Source organism: Peromyscus leucopus, chromosome X (genome assembly GCF_004664715.2).
Source record: "Peromyscus leucopus breed LL Stock chromosome X, UCI_PerLeu_2.1, whole genome shotgun sequence".
NCBI classification, from domain to species: Eukaryota; Metazoa; Chordata; class Mammalia; order Rodentia; family Cricetidae; genus Peromyscus; species Peromyscus leucopus.
The window spans coordinates 108829146-108847802 of NC_051083.1; the positions used below are offsets into that span (position 1 = coordinate 108829146).

Genomic DNA, 18657 nt, shown 5'->3' on the forward strand with positions numbered 1-18657 from the left:
TGCCAATAAATAAGTTGAAGTCACTACAGAAACAGGTAACTCTGAAGGGAGCTTTCTTTTTGTGATGCTGGGGATCAAACTCAGGCCCTGTATGTGCAACTCTACCATTCTATTCCTCAGCTATACTTCAAATAGCAGGGAAGATACATTTAAAAAGTCCCTAATTTTGAACTTTTAGAGGAAATCTTTTTACATGGTCAATTCTAAAATATCTGAAATATTTTTAGGCCTATTGGGGAAGAACAGCTTATGTATTCCATACTTCATCATTTATTATTAGCGTCATCTCACTAAACTTTGAGGTTAAATTTATAAATGGAATTAGATGACCACATGCCCAGTGTTTCAAGAAGGCTTGAAAATAATAGTAGAATGGTAGAAATTTGGTTTTACTTAAATTGGTAATAGAGGAAATAAATGTCACTATTTACTTTTCTCCATACAACTAAAAGGAAGATGTGCTTACTATTGCTGTCATAGTGAGTCCTGGCTTTACCTATGGCCAAATGTCAGTACTCTGCTCCTACAATCATTAGAAGCAAAAGGCATACCTTCCATCTTGCCGACTGATGGTAAAGCCATAATCACTGTGATGCAAGAAACTGACATTGACTCCCACAAGAGGGGTTCCATCCACAGCCACCACTTGGCCTCGAATCACACAGGCGCGCCTGCAACAAAAGATGAAAGGAAATCAAAAAAGCATGATAAAATAAGAATCTAGATGTCAAGTTGTAGAAACTTTGGAAAACACTCAAGCCTAGAGAAGAAAACAATAATTTCACCAACCAGAAACAAGTACTACTAATATTTTGTGGATAGTATACTTTTTATGCATCAACATTGGGATCATTGCAGTGGGTAGCCGGTCCAGCTTTGTCCTGGAAGTACCACGCCCTTTGAGGCTTCAGTAACTGTCACACCTACAAGGCAGAGCTGAGAGAGGACCCCTGAAGACCTGGGATCTGGATGGGCCGACTCTCTTGGTTCCTGGATCCTGGACGCTGGAGCTAGACTGAGCAGAGTTCTCCAGAGAACACCACTGGACTGTGCTACACCTTTCCAAGACCCTGTAACCTATCCCTTCACTTGTAAGTTACCCCACAAAATGAACCCCCCTTTTAACTACATGGAGTGGCCTTAATATTTAAACTAATAGATCATATTAGTTATCATTTACAATTCTGACATTTTAAAGTTAATATTATGTTATTAATATTATCTGATGCATTGAGAACATGTATTTATGTTATTACATAATTTATCCTTAAAGCAATATTCCATGACTTATTTAATTCACCTTTTATTTGAAGACATGCTGTTTCTCCATTTTTTTTCTATACTTAACTTCTTATCTCCTTAGGAGAGTGTTCTATTTGTGCAATTATACTTTTTGGCTTGTCAAAATTAAAATGAATGGCATTAATTAATAATACAAATACCTTCTAGCTATGACTGAAGTCCCTGTTGACCCTCTTCTTTCTGGTATTTTTCATCACAGGTAATCAGCAGTATCAATTTTTGTGTATATTTTCTATGCATCAACTCATAAAAGAATGAATTTTTTTTTGGTTTTTCAAGACAGGGTTTCTTTGTGTAGCTTTGTGCCTTTCCCGGAACTCACTTGGTAGCCCAGGCTGGCCTCAAATTCACAGAGATCCACCTGCCTCTGCCTCCTGAGTGCTGGGATTAAAGGCATGCACCACTACCGCCCAGCTAAGAATGAATATTTTAAAACTCATGAAACACACTGCCAAATTACTGTGTCTAGAAAATAGAACCAAGCAAGCAAACTTAGTTGGGTGACACGGTGCTTGCGTATACTGTATATAGGTATGGTGTGCGTTATGTTTGCATGTGGATGTCCAAGGATAATCTTGGGCATTGGTCTTCTACCTTTTTTTGAGACGGTGTCTCTAGTTGACTGCTACATATATAAGACTAGCTAGCATGCTAGCTTTTGTGAATTCCTCTATCTCCACCTGTCCTCTTGTTATAAGGGAACTGGGATTATAGACGTGTGCTATGTTGTCTGGCTTTGCATGGATTCTGTGGATTTGAACTCAGCTTGCAAACTAAGTGCTTTATCTATTCATCCATCTCTCTACCTCCTAGTAGGGTGATCTTGAAGTCTACAGTGAATATATGGTATTCCATAATGATATTATGCTTTCCTTCTCTAATTTAAGTAAAACACTTATGGATACTTCCATTTTAAATACATAAATTTCATCTTTGCCAAAACGATTTCATTTCAGATCCTAAACAAGACTGTTGCTGAAGGACACAGTCCATAAAAGTGCCCACTGCTTTCAGCTCTAAATTGTCTGACAAATTGTAACACATTTTAGGAGTATGTACCTTAAAAAAAGGGCCACAGAATAGAATCAAAGAAAGAATTTTCCACTGGCTTATCATTGATTGGAGGTGTGGACAGGGAGGGGAGAGTTTTCATCAGACTCTAGTCCTACCTTTGGCAGTTCTGAGCTCTTGTTTATGAATTTTGTTGTTCAAACAGACAAGGCCAAGGAAATGAAATAATGTAAATAATTTTGCTAAAGCATTGAATATTATGGTTTGTTTTTCTTTTAATTACATAGGGATCGTGGTGTGCTGGGAAGATAAATCTCAGATTCAGATGGGCTATGATTTTTGGACCAACAAATTTTCTGATTAACTCTAATAATTTTACCCTGGGATTTTATATTCTTTCAACATAATCAACATTCAGGGCAAGTATCTGAATGCTAATAGTAACATAAGTGAATCTGAGAGCAGAAACTACACAACAAAACCATCTCCAGATGAAGACAGGTAGCAACTTCAGTTAACCTAATTACTAAATTCTATTGCAGTTTGAGAAACTGGTTCTAAGTTAAGCTGATAGGACTTATTTGGAGTTCCCTACAGACAGTACTTAACATGAATTACAAGACATTAAGTATCACAAAATGGAAATAGTATAATTAGAGCTACCAGCATTTCTGTATATTCTGAGCTCTCAGACCAATATTCCCAGTTCTGTGATACAGATCATTGGCCTGCACATTGAACACTGACACCTGCTTTGCCATGTCTGATTTTTCTCAATCACTCTCACATTACAATCCTATTGGTTCTAACATAGAAAAAAAAAACCCTACAGTCCTTGTGTTCTATATTTTGAACTATGATTGACCAATCAGACAAATCTGGTTCTAAGCCCAATGTAACAAAAAGGAAAAATAAAGAAAATCTCTTCATTTCTGTAAAAACAGCTTATTTTAAGATTTATAATTTTTTTATTTTATGTATATCAGTGTTTTGCCTACATGTATATAAATGTACCACATGAGCACAGTGCCCATGGAAGCCAAAACACAGCAATAGGGCCTCTGGAACTGGGGTCATAGACAGTTGAAAGCTGCCATGTGAGTACTGGGAACACTGTGCTCTTTGTGCTCTATGAGAGCAGTGAGTGATCTGAACTGCTGAGCCATTTCTCCAGTCCTTAATATTCAATAAGATAAATAGGGGTTATGCTGAAGAGAGTTGTGAAAACTCTCCAACAAACTACTTACAAATTGGAGTTAGGAGCCTGAGGAGAGACTCTATAGGGACAAGTCATTTAGAAATTGGTTGCATATTCCTTCCTACACCCCAAATATTGTTGGTCACTTTTGGGGCATGTGTGGGTTACTTGTGAACTTGCCAAGGTTCTGTCAGTTAACTTTGTTGAGGGCTACGCCATAGTAATGCTGAGATAGTGCTTGCTGACTCTATTTAGGTAAAACAATTCTACACTCACTCATTTTATTTGCCCACATTAAAGACACATATCTAGATATTGTGTCTTTCTACAGTTATACTAGACTCAATTATTTTTGTTTTTATTTTGTCAAGCCTGGTTGGCATTATTGTCTCATATTTTATGACAGACATGGATCTGTCCCTTCTTTTTTGTTGCTCTTTTATTTTCTATATGGCTTATATTTATGAAGGATCCAGGGCAGTGAGTAAAGAACTCATAAAAGCCATCATTATTCTGCACATTTCCCTGGATTTCTCTCTTCCTTCATTCTGTATCTCAGTCTGAGGAGACTTGTCTTTTGACTCTTCTGCTCCTTAATATTCCTCATATTTTTGACACACACAGATTTGTGTGATAACTACTCATCAAAGTCATCATTATTCAAGACATTGTCTACCTGTTCTTCTCATTCATTTCAATCTCCATCCTCCATAAATAATGTGTGCACATATATCTTTCAACTCCCTTACTTTTTTTTATTCCTCATACTTTATGATCCACATCAACTTACAGAATATGATGAAGCTCCATAAAATGTATTATTCTATATTTGTCAGTATTGAGATTTTTTTTAGTAATGGATTAGACTTTAAATTCTCTACGCTCCCCTGTATATTGTTGCATTTGTCCTCATTATTTACACACTACAAGTCATCCACCTTTTCCCCTGAGTTGTCAGTACTCACTCTAATCACTGACCAACATCAGCCATTCAGTGTCAGTGTAAATTATCTAAATTTTGGGACAATATTAAAGTATTCTTTTTAATTTGCAGCAATTTTGACTGATATTACATAGAGAAACCCAGAGGAAAATCTTCTCAGGTACACTGTTTCAAAACAAAAATTGTTGATCCCAAACTCTCCCCTAGGGTAACCCAGCTTTCAATGGCCAGTAGAGTGGATTATGCTCTTCAGCTGCCATTTTGTGAACTTCAGTTTCTAAACTCAATTTGCTTCCTAATCCTAGATGTTATCCTTATATATGTCCCTCTTTTACTGATCCACTCAGGACATTTAATTTCTGTACCATTTATATTACTTGTTTGGAGCATTGTTTTTAGCAACCTGTGTAATCCATGTATTTTTCAAGACTCTGGTTGAGGAGTGAGGTGCGCACAGTCATGATGTATCTTTGATATGGTCAATGTTATTTTATGTACATTTGTTTATTCCCATTGTGGTATTACCCAATTTTGTATCCCAGAGAGTACCCAGATTTCTTCAATTGTATCTAATATAGGCAAAAATCACTTGACTTGCCCTTGGCACATTAGACTTGTCATATCAAAATTCCCATCAGAGTCATTAGCATAAGCCTCTAATTCCAGCTACCCAGGATGTTGAAGCAGGAAGATCACAAAATACAAGACCTGTTTGGGCTACACATTTCGTTTAAGGTCAGCCTGGTCAATACAGTGTGGTCTTATCTCAAAATGAAAAATATTAAATGAGATTTGGGTATACATCAGTGGTAGCATGTACAAGGCTCTGGGTTTAATACCTAGTACCACAACAAAGCAAAATGAAACAAAATAAAAACCCAAAATATCTAAACCTCAAATCCTGGTCCTTTAATGATCCATCCTTTGCCCCAAAACCTTGGCCATTCAATACCATAAAGAAATCTTCAGATTCTTTAAGCTTCCTTAAATCTTCAACAAGAACATCTCCGTGCTGTGCCTGCTTAGAATAAGGTAAGTTGAACTTAGATGGCATGTCCACTGTGACTTTAAAAACATATGTGGGGAAGACCATCCCTCACAAATATCTCTTTTCTTATTCTCTGGAGAATATCGCCTGCTTCCAAGCTATCTATCTGCTGTTACTATGCTAAAGCAGCAACCCCAAGGGATTTCTTTCTTCACTTTAACTAAATGGTGACTCTTCTAAGTGTTTGGAGTTATATTTGAAGAACATACTTTACTGAGAGCCTTATTTAACTAACAAGCTGCTTGTTAGACAGCTCTGATGCAAAAGGTCTAATTCATTTTGTATTTGTTATTTTCATGGCACAGTCAAATTATCTCTAGCCTTCAATCAACCCTAGGTTCCATTCTTCTCTGTCCTTATTTGTTGTCTTTTGTCTTCTCTGTCAAATTTCCAATATCCATTCAACACCTCTGGCAACAACATTAACCTCAAGTACAGAAGTTGGTTTGAACAGCAAGGTTGAAAACTAAATTGCTGAAAGAAGATGTAATTTACTGCATTGTATTTCTGATTAAAATCTTTCACAAGGAAAATGAGGTTTAGGGCCAGAGAAGTTACAGCTATTTGCTTTTGTTGCTAACATGAGCATAAGCAGTCCTTGAAGTATAACATTCCAAATCAAGGACCTCTCCTTCTGGGGATGAAGCAGCAGGTGGATAGGTTAGGTGACTTTCTCAATTGAAACAGACAAACAGAGTCCTTTCCACAAGCTGAGCACTGCAGAAGAAAAAGCATTGAGAGCACCTGGGCTGGAAGAGGTCACATGGCTTTTTTGCTCACTAGTGTTTGAATTTTGCCCTGTAAATTCCTGAATTGATTGTCACTTTGTTCAAGTCTTTATGGAACAGAGATAGACTGCATAATAAGGTATGTTTTGAGCATTCTTACAACATCTTATATAGGGGTTAATCATAGCATAAATCCTGCAGTTGGAAACTGTGTCATTCAGGGCAAAACACTGCTTCTGGGGCCTTATTGGAATATAAACACCTTTGAGTGGTTGTAACAAAGATTTCATAAGGTTTCCATTATTCATTGCCATCTCAAAATAAATAGGAAGGTCTTCAGGGTGCAATTTGAGATGTCAGTCCTAACGCCTCTGTGGTAATCTTTCTCTCCATAAGCCAGTGATTCTCAAACTTGATGGGATGTATACCTAAATCCCCTGGAGGGTTTGTTGAAGGAAAGATTGAACTTCAGTGGGCATGTCCACAGACTTTCTGATTTGGTAAGTCTGATGTGGGACCCGAAAGCTTACAGATTTAACAAGTTCCCAAGTGCTGCTGATCCTGCATGCGTAAAGGCCAAACTTTAGTGAAAGCAAGACTGTCACCTAATCAGCCAATTAAGATGTATGAACTTCTGGGGAAGAAGACAGGAAGCATAAACCATAAAAAGGCAGGAAAATAAACAAACAATTCACAATCTTACTACTATGAAATCCTTGAATTTTAACTCTTCCATAAAAGCTTCTGGGACAATTAGCATTTGGCAAGTCATGTTGAAACTGTCATGACAAAATGATGGGTGAACCATCACATGAACTGTGGGGTACCTTCAAAACCAGAGATTGTAAAAGAGAAATATATTTTAACCCAATTTATCTGCTCCAGATAAGTGCAAATGTTTCCTGGACTATTGTTCACATTATAGTCTTCATTCTCATGTCATTGCACTTGTCATAGCCTGCCTGGAATAACAGTTCTAGATTGCTTGCTCTTTCCTATTAGAGAGCCACACTGAGGCCAAGAACTATGTGATTTTATCTGCTGTGCCCTTCTGTGTTCCTGGAGTACACAGCATGTACTCAGGAACAATTAATAGAATTTCAGCTTTTTTTTTTTTTTTTAAAAAAAAAATCTAAAGTTGTAAGGTGCTTGCATCATATCATCATGGCACCATGTCAAGAATTTCAGAGATACTTCGAGGTTCCTATGTGACAGATGCCTTACAGTTCATTTGTTAGAAGCCAACATCCTCATCACGGGGATTTTGTTTGATAATTGACTGCTTAAGGGAATTAAACAATATCTGCGCCATTAGGCAAAATGAATGAATAGACCTTCTCAAATGCTTAATTTATGCACACTAACCCCATTATTCATTTATATACTATCATATAATTACTATTTGATATTTCCTAATTTAAATACATTTGAGGTTTTTAAAATACAGCTTTTTTAGTGGGAGGAGTATTTCAACAGAATACATGATGTTTTTGATAAGTTATCTAGGTCAATACAGCATTATAAAATCACTTAATGATGAAGCATAAACCTATGTTCATGTTCAAAAACTGCGACAGCCGTGCATATTAATATGAGAGCCCAATAAAATTTCGTTAGTTTTTGCTTAAATAGAGCAAGATGATTTACTCCTACTCCATTGATCACTAGCCCAAATAAATAATACTTACCAAGTGGGTAACATTAAAAGCAGCTGGGAGTATTACCCATCAACAATCTAGGGCAGTGGGAAAGGTGGTACTATTGAAAATGCAGATAGCTTTTTAAGCAGAATTATTTTCCTCTTGGCTAGTGATGTTTCAAGTAAAACAAAATGGGGGCACTCACCCTGAGGTAGGGTGGCTATTTTCCCATCTGCCCTGGTAATTGCTTGTCAAAAGTAGGCTTGTTTTGGAGGCCTGAGATCCCCAAAGTAATGGGAAAAAAGATCAAGTGTTTTGAAGCAATAACACTGACGACACAGTTACATTTTCAGTACTGTGTGCCAGTTTGCTTCATTTAGACACATGATTATTTTTGTCTAGAATTTGAATCCTGAAATATTTGTCCTGTAAGCCCTTGCAGCAAGTCTTGAATAGTCTGAAGTGCACTTATTTTATATTTTTTTGGTTTTTGGTTTGCTTGCATTTTGCCTATTCTAAACATTACTCAAATGGTCTACCTTTGTAATCAGCCTTAAGAGGTTTTGTTAACCTCATTAACCTCTCCTGTCATTCTCTGTGGACTTGCCTTTCATTTAATGGATAGTCATTAAACATAGGGCAGGCCCTTCTTGTTGGTCATCTCGTGGGCATGGATTCTTTTTCTAGTGTGAGGAAAGCATGGCTGAGCTATGCTCTAGCTCTGGCTCCCTAGTAATTGCCACCGCAAATTTTCCTAAGAAACAGAATTATTCTTGGTTTCATTTAGTGGTTTTGTAAAATGGCAATTGCACTTCTTTCTTGTATTCTTCCCTACTACCTCACAGAGATTTTTAGAACAACAGTGTTGCCCAGGAAAATTTGAGCTCATATGGTCTGATATAAATATGCATTTTATATAAATAAAACACTAAGCACTTACTATGAAGCAAGTACTATGTCAGACATTTTCCTCATCTCATTTCATTTAATATCCATATAACCTTGAGAAATTTTGACTCTTAATTTTATTATAAAAATGTAGGAATGTGGTGATATTGTGTTCCCCAAAATATTGTGCACTCTAATAAACTTATCTGAGGCCAGAGAACAGAACAGCCACTAGATACAGAGGCCAGAAAATGTTGGCACACACACACCTTTAATCCTAGCATTCCAAAGGCAGAGATCCATCCGGATCTCTGTGAGTTCAAAGCCATACTGGAAACAGCCAGGCTTGGTGACTCACGCCTTTAATCCCAGGAAGTGATAGCAGAAAGCAGAAAGGTATATAAGGTGTGAAAACCAGGAACTAGAGCTGGTTAAGCTTTTAGGCTTTTAGCAGCAGTTCAGCTGAGATTCATTCTGGATGAGGACTCAGAGGCTTTCAGTCTGAGGAAACAGGATTGGCTGAGAAGTTGGTGAGGGGAGGTTAGCTGTGGCCTGTTCTGTCTCTCTGATCTTTCAGCATTCACCCCAATACCTGGTTCCAGGTTTGTTTTTATTAATAAGATCTTTTAAGATTCGTGCTATATAGGAACTCACTTGTGGTGACACACACCTTTAATGCCAGAACTTTGGGAGCAGAGGCAGGTGCAAGTTTGTGAGTTTGAGGCCAGCTTGTCTAGAATAAAAAAAAAACTCATTCTAGATAGCACAGACAGTGATAAAGCAGTGACAACCTCTTGATATGGATCCAAAAGAGCCTTTGGCTGTAGCACAGATCTTTCTGAGCCAAGGTGTAAATAATGGGGCTTGAAAATGAAAGTGCTCGCCTGTGCAAGTGGCATAATCCTCAGGAAATCATTACCTGTATAAATAAGCCAACTACTGATCACTTTCTATGTGTGGTTCATGTAGTGGAAATTAATTACAGAACATTCTTCAAAGATTTTAAATTAATTTGGGAGTGTCTCTGACTCTTTGGTCTGCTCTTGGGACCCTTATCCTCCTACTGGGTTGCCTTGTTCAGCCTTGATATGAGGGTTTGTGCCTAGTTCTATTGTAACTTGTTAGGCCATGCTTGGTTGATATCCCTGGGAGGGCTGCTCTTTTTTTGAAGGGAAATGGAGCAGCAGTGGATCTGGGGGAGGGGAAGTAGGAAGAGTGGCAGGAGTGGAGGGAGGGGAACCTGCCATTGGGATGTATTGTACAAGAGAAGAATAAATAAATTAAATTACACATATTTATTTATTGTGTGTGAGGGGGGTGAGGGTGAATGTCATAGTGTGCATACAGAGGTGTGAGCAAAGTTAGGGTTATCAATATCTAGGTCCCAGGGATCGAACTTATGTCATAAGGCTTGGCAGCAAGCACCTTTATCTACTTATCCATCTTAACTGTGCAGCTATAGAATATTCTTTCACTGACTACCCTCTCTAAGGACAAAATGACATATTAAATCAGCTAGAGTGTGACCAAAAGCACATAGTCTGACTCAGACATCGCAATAAAGATTGGAGCCTTTGGATTTCAGTCAGATAAAATAAAAAAAAAAATTTGTACTCAGATGAGTTATAGTTATTGATATTCCTAATTAAAAAATTAAGTATCTCAGAACATTTGAGTTTCAGATTGTCATAATAATCCGTTAAATACCATATTGAAAACTTCTGCTCTGATTTCTTTTCATCCTTCCTTGTCCAAGAACACTCTCAAAGAAGTGAAACTCACACATTTTTTTTTCTTTTTGGTACTTTTAGGTGTCGACTGCTGATTTCAGTAGCTAGTCAGCACTGTAAATCTGGGAACCTTCAGCACTTTATAATTTTATAAATCTGTCTTAAACATGTGTTTCCTTTTTGAAAATCAGGAGATCCTGCCTTCACATACGTAACACCTTCCACACAAATGAGATCAAAGTGCTTTATTTGCAACCATCAACAACCTGACTTCCCACTTATGAAGATAAACAAATTAGGTGGCTCAGGAAAATGAAGACAAAAAGACAAGGTTACAAGGAACCATGCCCCAGCACAAGCATACTTGGAGATCTTCCCCAGATGTGGGGAGGTCTTAGGTAGTGCCTTTTTTTTTTCTTAAAGAAATGAGGGTGAACAGATGATAAATTTGAGGATGCCAATACCTCACGTTCTTAGTCTGCTCAGTATATTCAGTAACTGTCTTGTGTGTTTATCAATCACTACTTGCATATACAGTCGGATGCTTTTTGTGTTCCTAGATGAAAAATATATGAAACCCTGCCATGAAGAAATAGAGTTCTTTCACAACTAACTCCTTAAAAAGTTAAACAGAAAGCATATGGATTCAAATTTATACTTCAGCAAAATTACAAATAACTATATTGTGGACATTCCGGGAGAAAGTTACTTGTGAAATCTTAAAACTGAATGGCAATTCCATGGATGCTTGAATGGTGTAATAACATTGTATCTCATTTAAAAAACTCTAAAGTACTGGCTTTCCTTATCTCTTCTTTTTAAAAATAATTCTAAATCAGTAAATGTTTGCTATATATTGGATTCCTTTTGAGTTCAACTAGTTAACTAATTGATGAAGACTGGCTATAGTTTTCCTGATTAAATGGTGTAGGGCTACAGCTTATTTTCTTTCTGTAAAGCCTATTCAGTTTGTCTGAGGGATTCAGATTTTCTCAATGTACTCCTGGGTAGTGCCTTTAAGCATTTATTAGTAAAACCTAGTATAATAACTGCTAGGTAGTAATTCCTTGAGATAGCTTTGTTTTACCTTCTCATTGCACATAATGTCACAGAATCTTACTTCAAAGGCACCTAAAAGTCAATAGCAGGCTCAGCTTGTGTGGAAATCTATTGTATAAGAGTCCAGGTGATAAGAAATATTCATGTCCAAATCATCTGGCATACAGATGAGTATTGTGAAGGCTCTGATCTAGTGTTGGCTCCTTAGGGATGCTTCTCTGGACCACTCTGTCAAAAGTGATCATTCTTGGTCCCTGACTTTTTTTCTTAAATCTCACTTGACAGTACTTATTCCTTCCTCAATTTCTTTTTTTATTACAGTCTGTGTTCCTTGCCATGCTGAAGAGATATTGTCCCCTATAGCCTAGAACCTAGAAGAGTGTCTATCACTGGATGAACAAATGAACCACGTAAATGCTGTAATGTTCATAAATCGAAACTGAGATGGTTATTAATCCTCTGAAATTCGGGTTACCTTGAAAGAAACTGTAGGATCTATCATGATAAAATGACTCCAAAGTGTAGTTAGTGGGATTTTTTATTATGGGAAATGGGATTTTTTTCATGATTGATTTTTTCTTTGAATTCATTTACTTAGTACAAAAACTTGAAGTTGTAGTAAAATTTATAGCCCTAATCACCAAAGGACGAAACTGCTAGTGTATAGGCAAGCCATTGTCTGTCTAAATATTCTTTGCATTTTTCTTGCAAGCCATCAATAGTTTCTTAGCTGTGTCAATTTTAGCAATTCTTTGTGTTTATCAGAACCATTTAGTCCCATCTCTGGGTTATTGCTGAAGACCTGTTGGTTAATCTCATTTCTGTTCTGGTTTAATGACTTTGTCAGATCTGCTTGGACACCTCTTGTCTTATATCAAGCTAGGTTACCTGTCTCTTCCACTAAATAATTTGAACTTGAGAACATCGAGTTGATGAACAACAGGTTCTTTGAAAAACCTCATATTCCAGATCCACCAAACTTATTGCAATGTATAATTATTTTAAGTAAGTATGTATTTCTTAGATACTTTTTGCAGAGGCAAGGATAAAATCTGGGGATTTTAACATGCTAGTAAAGTACTCTATCACAGATCTATATGCCCAGATCATTATTTTTTATTTTTAAATGGAACATAATATTTTTGTATATTTGTGGGATACAACATGATACTTATATATTATATATGTATATAATGTGTAATGATCAAATCTTGACATTTGACTACTTCTGCCTCTATAATACAAACTCTGTGATTGAAAATACTATGTTATTTATGTTTATGACCATCTATACAATTTTTGTTGCAGAAGTTTCTCAAGAAATATTTGTAGAAGGAATGAATGAATACAAACCTTTGCCAGTCTTAAAAAATGAATCAATATCAGGACATTGCATTGTATTAAGAATGTCAGAATCTGTGGCTGATATGTAGAACTGAATTGTATTGTAAAATAAAATAAAATATAATAAAAAAGATTAAAATCAGGATTGTTGAAAAAATAAATGCATCTTTTAATTAAAATATAATTCTATATTCAAAAAAAGAATGTCAGAGGAATATGATATCATTGCTATCTCTTTCTGAAGAAGAATGAAGTCATAAATTACTCTGAAAATATTAGTTTTCATAGAACATATACTTAAAAATAATGAGTACATGCCAAATGTGGTTCCTGTTAGTGTTCAGTCTCCTTTAACAGTCGGCCACTTCACTAACAGTGTTCATCTTCCTGCAACCTTCCTTTAACCTCCGTCTTCAGTCAATAACTTGTTTTGCCATTAATAAAAATTTCAAATGGCATGTATCTTCAGCTCAGCAAGTGCAGAAAAGCATGTTTTATTAAATAAGCCATGGTTAGTAATTATGGCTATTACCAGGTATTGTGACTAATCAAGATTTTATTATTGAATGGGATACAGTAAAAGAGGAAGACAGCTAGGGTAAGAAGAGCTTTCTGGAATTTCCTATTTAAGGATGTTAAATTCTTGGGGGTATGTCTTTTGTTTTCTAGTGAGTCAGAAAAAATAATGCATGCTAAAGTGAGTAGGTTAACAGTAATATTCCTGTGGACTACTTGATGTTGCTCTTTATTTTTTAGCTTTTTTTTTCTTGGTACTAAATCTTGATTATCTAGCCCACTGAAGGTAGAAAGAATTTTTGATGCTTATATAGAGTTATGAATGATGTCAATTATTGGCAGCCTGTGACAGTGGTAGAAGAGATTATAAGATAAAAATGAGTGATTACTTTGGTACTGCTACATAATCACTTCATCCTTTATGAGTTTTGCTTCTGTGCTGTTTGGAGATTTGGAACCTTACCTTTAGGCTGGTTTTACATTTGAGAATTGGTTTACTTAAGTACTAAATAATATCTGTGCATTCTATACAACCAGTATTGGCTGATTTCATTGGTAAATGAGAAAAGAACACCTGTATTTCAAGATCACTGCAACGAGGCCAGGAATAGTACTGCATGTTTTTAAACCCAGCAATCATGAGATAGAGTCCAAGGCATCAGGAGTTAGAAACATTCTTGGCTATGTGAGATTATGTTTCAAAAGGAAAATCATCGCAGCTAAGCCACTCAATGGAACACTCAATTTTGAACTTGCTTGTGAGGCAATATGTTAGGATCTGGGAACATAGTGGCATGATAGATAAAAGAGAGTTAAATATTCTTTCATATTTCACTCATCAAGAAATGGGACCCATACACTCCCCTTTGAATCTGGGTGAGCTTTTTGATGGCCTTGTCCAGTAACATATAACACAAATGACATTTGGAAAATTTCTCTGCTCATTCATTAAGAGACTGGCATCTTCCATTTTTGTCTCTTGGGACACTCATTCTTAGAGTGCAGAGACATATTATAAGAGTTTTAACAAAGACAATGCTGGTTACTCACCATGCTAGCAGGAAACTCAAATAGCTTATAGGGATGCTGAAGGTACACAGAAAGATTCCCAATTGTTGTCCTATTCTTTCAGCATCCAGCTATTTGATGCTTTCTAGCTGAGGCTCCAAACATAATGGAGCAGAGAGAAAAAGCCATCTTGGCCATATGATATCTGAATTTCTAACCCATAGAGTCATGAGATAATAATAAGAAAATATTTTAATCCATTACTAGAAGTAGTTTGCCAGATAACAACAGGTATTCAAAACATGGAGAGAGGAAATTTGTCTTGATCATAACCCTTGTAGAACTTGATTAAGGAATGTGATAAATCAGATATAACAATATACATCCCAGTATGAACCAACCAACCAACCAAACAAACAAACAAACAAACAAAAAACAACAACAACAACAAAAACCCTTCAATGAAGCAGCTACTCCAGAAAAAGAGGTAGAGGAAACCTATCATCTTGTTTAACTTCATTTTTCTTTGTAGTTCATTAAGAGCATTATGTGCTTAGTGCTCTACTGTTTTGTCCCAGTCCTAGAACTTTTCAACTAAGTGTAGATATTGCAAGAGACTTCTCCAATTATCTTCAGCAGCACTGATGTGAAATTTTAGATTCTTAATATATATATATTTGAGAGTTAAAAAGAACTTTATTAAAGTCAGGCAAAATTTATTTTTGTTTTTTAACTTTTTATAAATTTAGTCTCTCTCTCTCTCTCTGTGTGTGTGTGTGTGTATGTGTGTGTGTGTGTGTGTGTGTGTGTGTGTGTGTGATAGATATGTAGGTAGGAGCATTTGCCACAGCACATGTATGTAGGTCAGAGGATAACATTTTGGATGTTGTTTCTTTCTTTCCACTTTTTTGTCAGGGTTCCTCTAGTGTCTGTTGCTGCTCTGTGTACACAAGCTTCGGACCACAGCTGTGTTAGTATTACAGATGCAAGTGATCCCATCTGAATTTTTCCATGGGTGTCAGAGATGAAACTCAGGTCATCAGGCTCACCCTGCAAGTGCTGTAATCTGCTGAGGTATCTTCTAGGCCAAAATTACACATTTTGAAACTATTTGAAATTTATGCTAGGTGAGAAATACAATAACAATATACACTCATCATAAAAGTAGACCTTTTGTCACCTTGGTGGGACCTGAATTCTCTGATATCATGTTTGGTGGTACATAAGACACCATAAATCAGGGTACCTCTCTTTATAAGAGTTCATTAGCTTAACATTTGAGGAAAAGTATGTATTACTTTAGCCATAAAGTATATATAGGTACTCAGTAAACTAAGGGTTAGAAATATTTTTTCTCCTGTTAATGCATTTTTTTTCTCTTCGAGACAGTGTCCTGGAGCTGCCTCCTGTAGAGAGCTGCGTGCTGCACCCTAAGATGGTGCTGGCTTCTGCTCTCCACCTTCCTGACGGTGAGTGCTCTCTGTTGTAAACAACTCCATATTTGGCTTGGCTCTTGGATCTGGCTTGCTTCCGCATACCTGGACCTATTCGTGATGCCCATGTGGTGAGCTAGGATTAGCTACCCAAAAGCTATTTAGGCTGAGGGAGGGTTCTCCCCGGGGTCAGAAGATTGTTAAAGGTTCCTGAATAAACTGCTGAAAGAAGAGCTCGGTGTTGTGTTCCGTAGACCAGGCTGGCCTCAAATTCAGAGATCTGCTTGGCTCTGCCTCCTGAGTGCTGGGATTAAAGGTGTGTGCCACTACCACCCAGTTTCTATTTCATTTTTATCTTTTCTCTATTTTAAAGCCAAAATAAAAGTTCAGAAATTAAGTAAAATGATAACCAATATATAAAGACAATTGGACAAAATGATCAGCCACATAGTCTTCAAATCTTTTCAAGGAAAGACACAGAAATTCTGTTGATGAGAGGTGAAAAACTCAGAGGCCAACAGGGAAACACATGTCACCAAGAAAGTGGGAAATGGCCCAGGTATAAGGGAAACAGTGATGAACTAGACAGACATTTCATGTCCTATCCTGAGGAACCACTGTCCCTCAGCTCCAGACCATCTATGCTGTAACTATTTGCCTGACAGTGCTTAGCTTTGTGAATTTAAGCATTTTGTATTCTAACTTTTACATTTGGTCTTTCACTTCATAAATGTCAGGCTAAACAAAATACATCTGTGGCATAATTTTGAACAACATCTGATACAGACACTTGACGAAGACTAATGTGGGGATCAACCTCTCCTAGTTATTAACTAGATAAATGAGTTTGGCCAGACCTACTGTCAGTGGTTGCACTAACCCTGATCAGATGTTGTTTTGAAATGTACTTCTCCATTAGTGATGGTGAGTGAAATGTCTGGCTTTGCAAATTACTGCTGTCATTTAGTTTAATGTACTCTTGTTTTTACATATTTATAAAAACCTTTTACATTATTAATAGTGATTAAATGCTTAGACACTAAAGATCAATAATGCTTCTGTTCACCTATTTACATTATTAAAAAGTAATAAGTAATATAGGGCACATAGACTATGTGGTTCACTTTGTAGTCATGTTTGGAGCAGATTGAAGAAACGAAACTTGAGCTACAGGGTCAGTTGTATTTAGGGGAAAAAAAAGGGCAATCGAGTTGGGTTTCCTAGAGACTTTTCTGTGGACAACTTGTGTCTTCACAGACATTACATCATCACTGTGTAGAATAGAATATTTGTTTAACTATGTAAAGATGTGCATTTGTTTGTGTTGCAGAGTAATTGTTTAATTATGTAAAGATGTGTTGCTTTTGTTTATGCTGCATTTGTATAACTCTGTAAAGATGTGTTGCTGCTTCATCTTGCCTGCCTAAGACACCTGATAGTTCTAATAAAAAGCTAAACTGTTAATAGGTAGACAGAGGAAGGATAGGAGGGGCTGGCTGGCAGAGAGAATAAATAGTAGTAGGAATCTAGGCTTGAGAGAGTGAAAGAGGGAGAAAGACAGGGAGATGCCAGACAGACAGACATGGAGGAAGCAGGGAAGTAGGACATATAGAATGAAAGAAAGGTAAAAAGCCCTGAGGCAAAATATAGATGAAGAGAAACAGGTTAATTTAATTTAAAAAGCTATCCAGAAACAAGCCTTAACAAAGGCTGAGCATTCATAACTAATAAGTCTCTGTGTCATGATCTGGGGACTGGTGGTATGAGAAAACCTGCTACATTTGGTGGCCAATGCAAATGTTATTTTACCTTAGCACAGTGGCTGTGTCCTAATCTGCTATCTCAGCCAGCAATTGCAACTCCACTTTACCGGCTTGCTTCTAGCAGTGCCCTGGAGGCTCTGGAAACAGCCTGGAGAGAATTCTGCCCCTGTAGGCACTGGCCCTGTCACTACCGCTAAAGGTAACTATAACTAAATCTCTATCATTCTAATTAAGAATAAGACTCGAGATTCAAAGGCTGGGGTGAAAACCTGCCAGCTCAAAGAGCTGAGTAGCTAACTTTCTCTCCTTGTTGGTGTCCACAGCAGACCTGTGCTTCCGCTTTGCCAAACCAGACAAACCGGTGCCACACTAACTACTTCATATGTTTCTCTATCTCTCTGAGGCTCTATGATTACTTTCTTTCAACTAGTTTCTAATGCAGCCTCCTGCCCCAAGGTTAATTTTATTTAATTAACATAAATGCAAATTAGGGGTTCATAGTGTGATCAAATATCCCCCCAACACATCACAGGGCACAGAAAGTACATATCCCACATGCTTCTTTGAGCCAGTATAGCCAATTGAGTACCGCAAAAACTACTCTCCTTATGATACACAAGGGGGTGTGCTCTTGCAACCCTTAGAAAGCTACATATTGCTCTCTGTAGCTCTACCAAGTCTTCTGATTATGGCACAATGTGCAGCAGGAAGTCAGCTGTTGGGTCATGTTTTGCCAGTAGGGAAGTGAGGCCATTACCAATGCTTTCTTTACCTGTCTACCCAGCTGTCTCTGAGTTATGTGGCAAAAGGAAAAAAAATGTGATTTGGCTAATTATGGCATTTGCATATCTTATAATATCTTACATATTAATCTGAGAGAAGCTAGGTTAAAGTAAAGGTTGTGTAAGAGCTATGAGTTATTTTAGAGCCACATACTCCAGTTTTCTAACTAAACAACCATGGCTCAGTGCAGTGATTTAAAGATCAGGCTTTCAGTACTAGTGTCCCTGGGTTCAAATCCAGGTTCTGACATTTATTATGACTTC

General features: G+C 37.0%; 1 protein-coding gene across 4 annotated transcripts in view; it reads right to left on the bottom strand.

Annotated features, from left to right (window-relative positions):
- Nucleotides 1–18657, bottom strand: part of Tenm1 (teneurin transmembrane protein 1) — an 829897-nt gene that overhangs the window by 142112 nt on the left and 669128 nt on the right. For all 4 annotated transcript variants that reach the window (XM_028881639.1, XM_028881638.2, XM_028881636.2 and 1 more), the window contains one exon: nucleotides 552–671. In XM_028881639.1, coding sequence (XP_028737472.1) covers nucleotides 552–671 — 120 coding nt within the window. The remainder of the gene's footprint in view (nucleotides 1–551; nucleotides 672–18657) is intronic.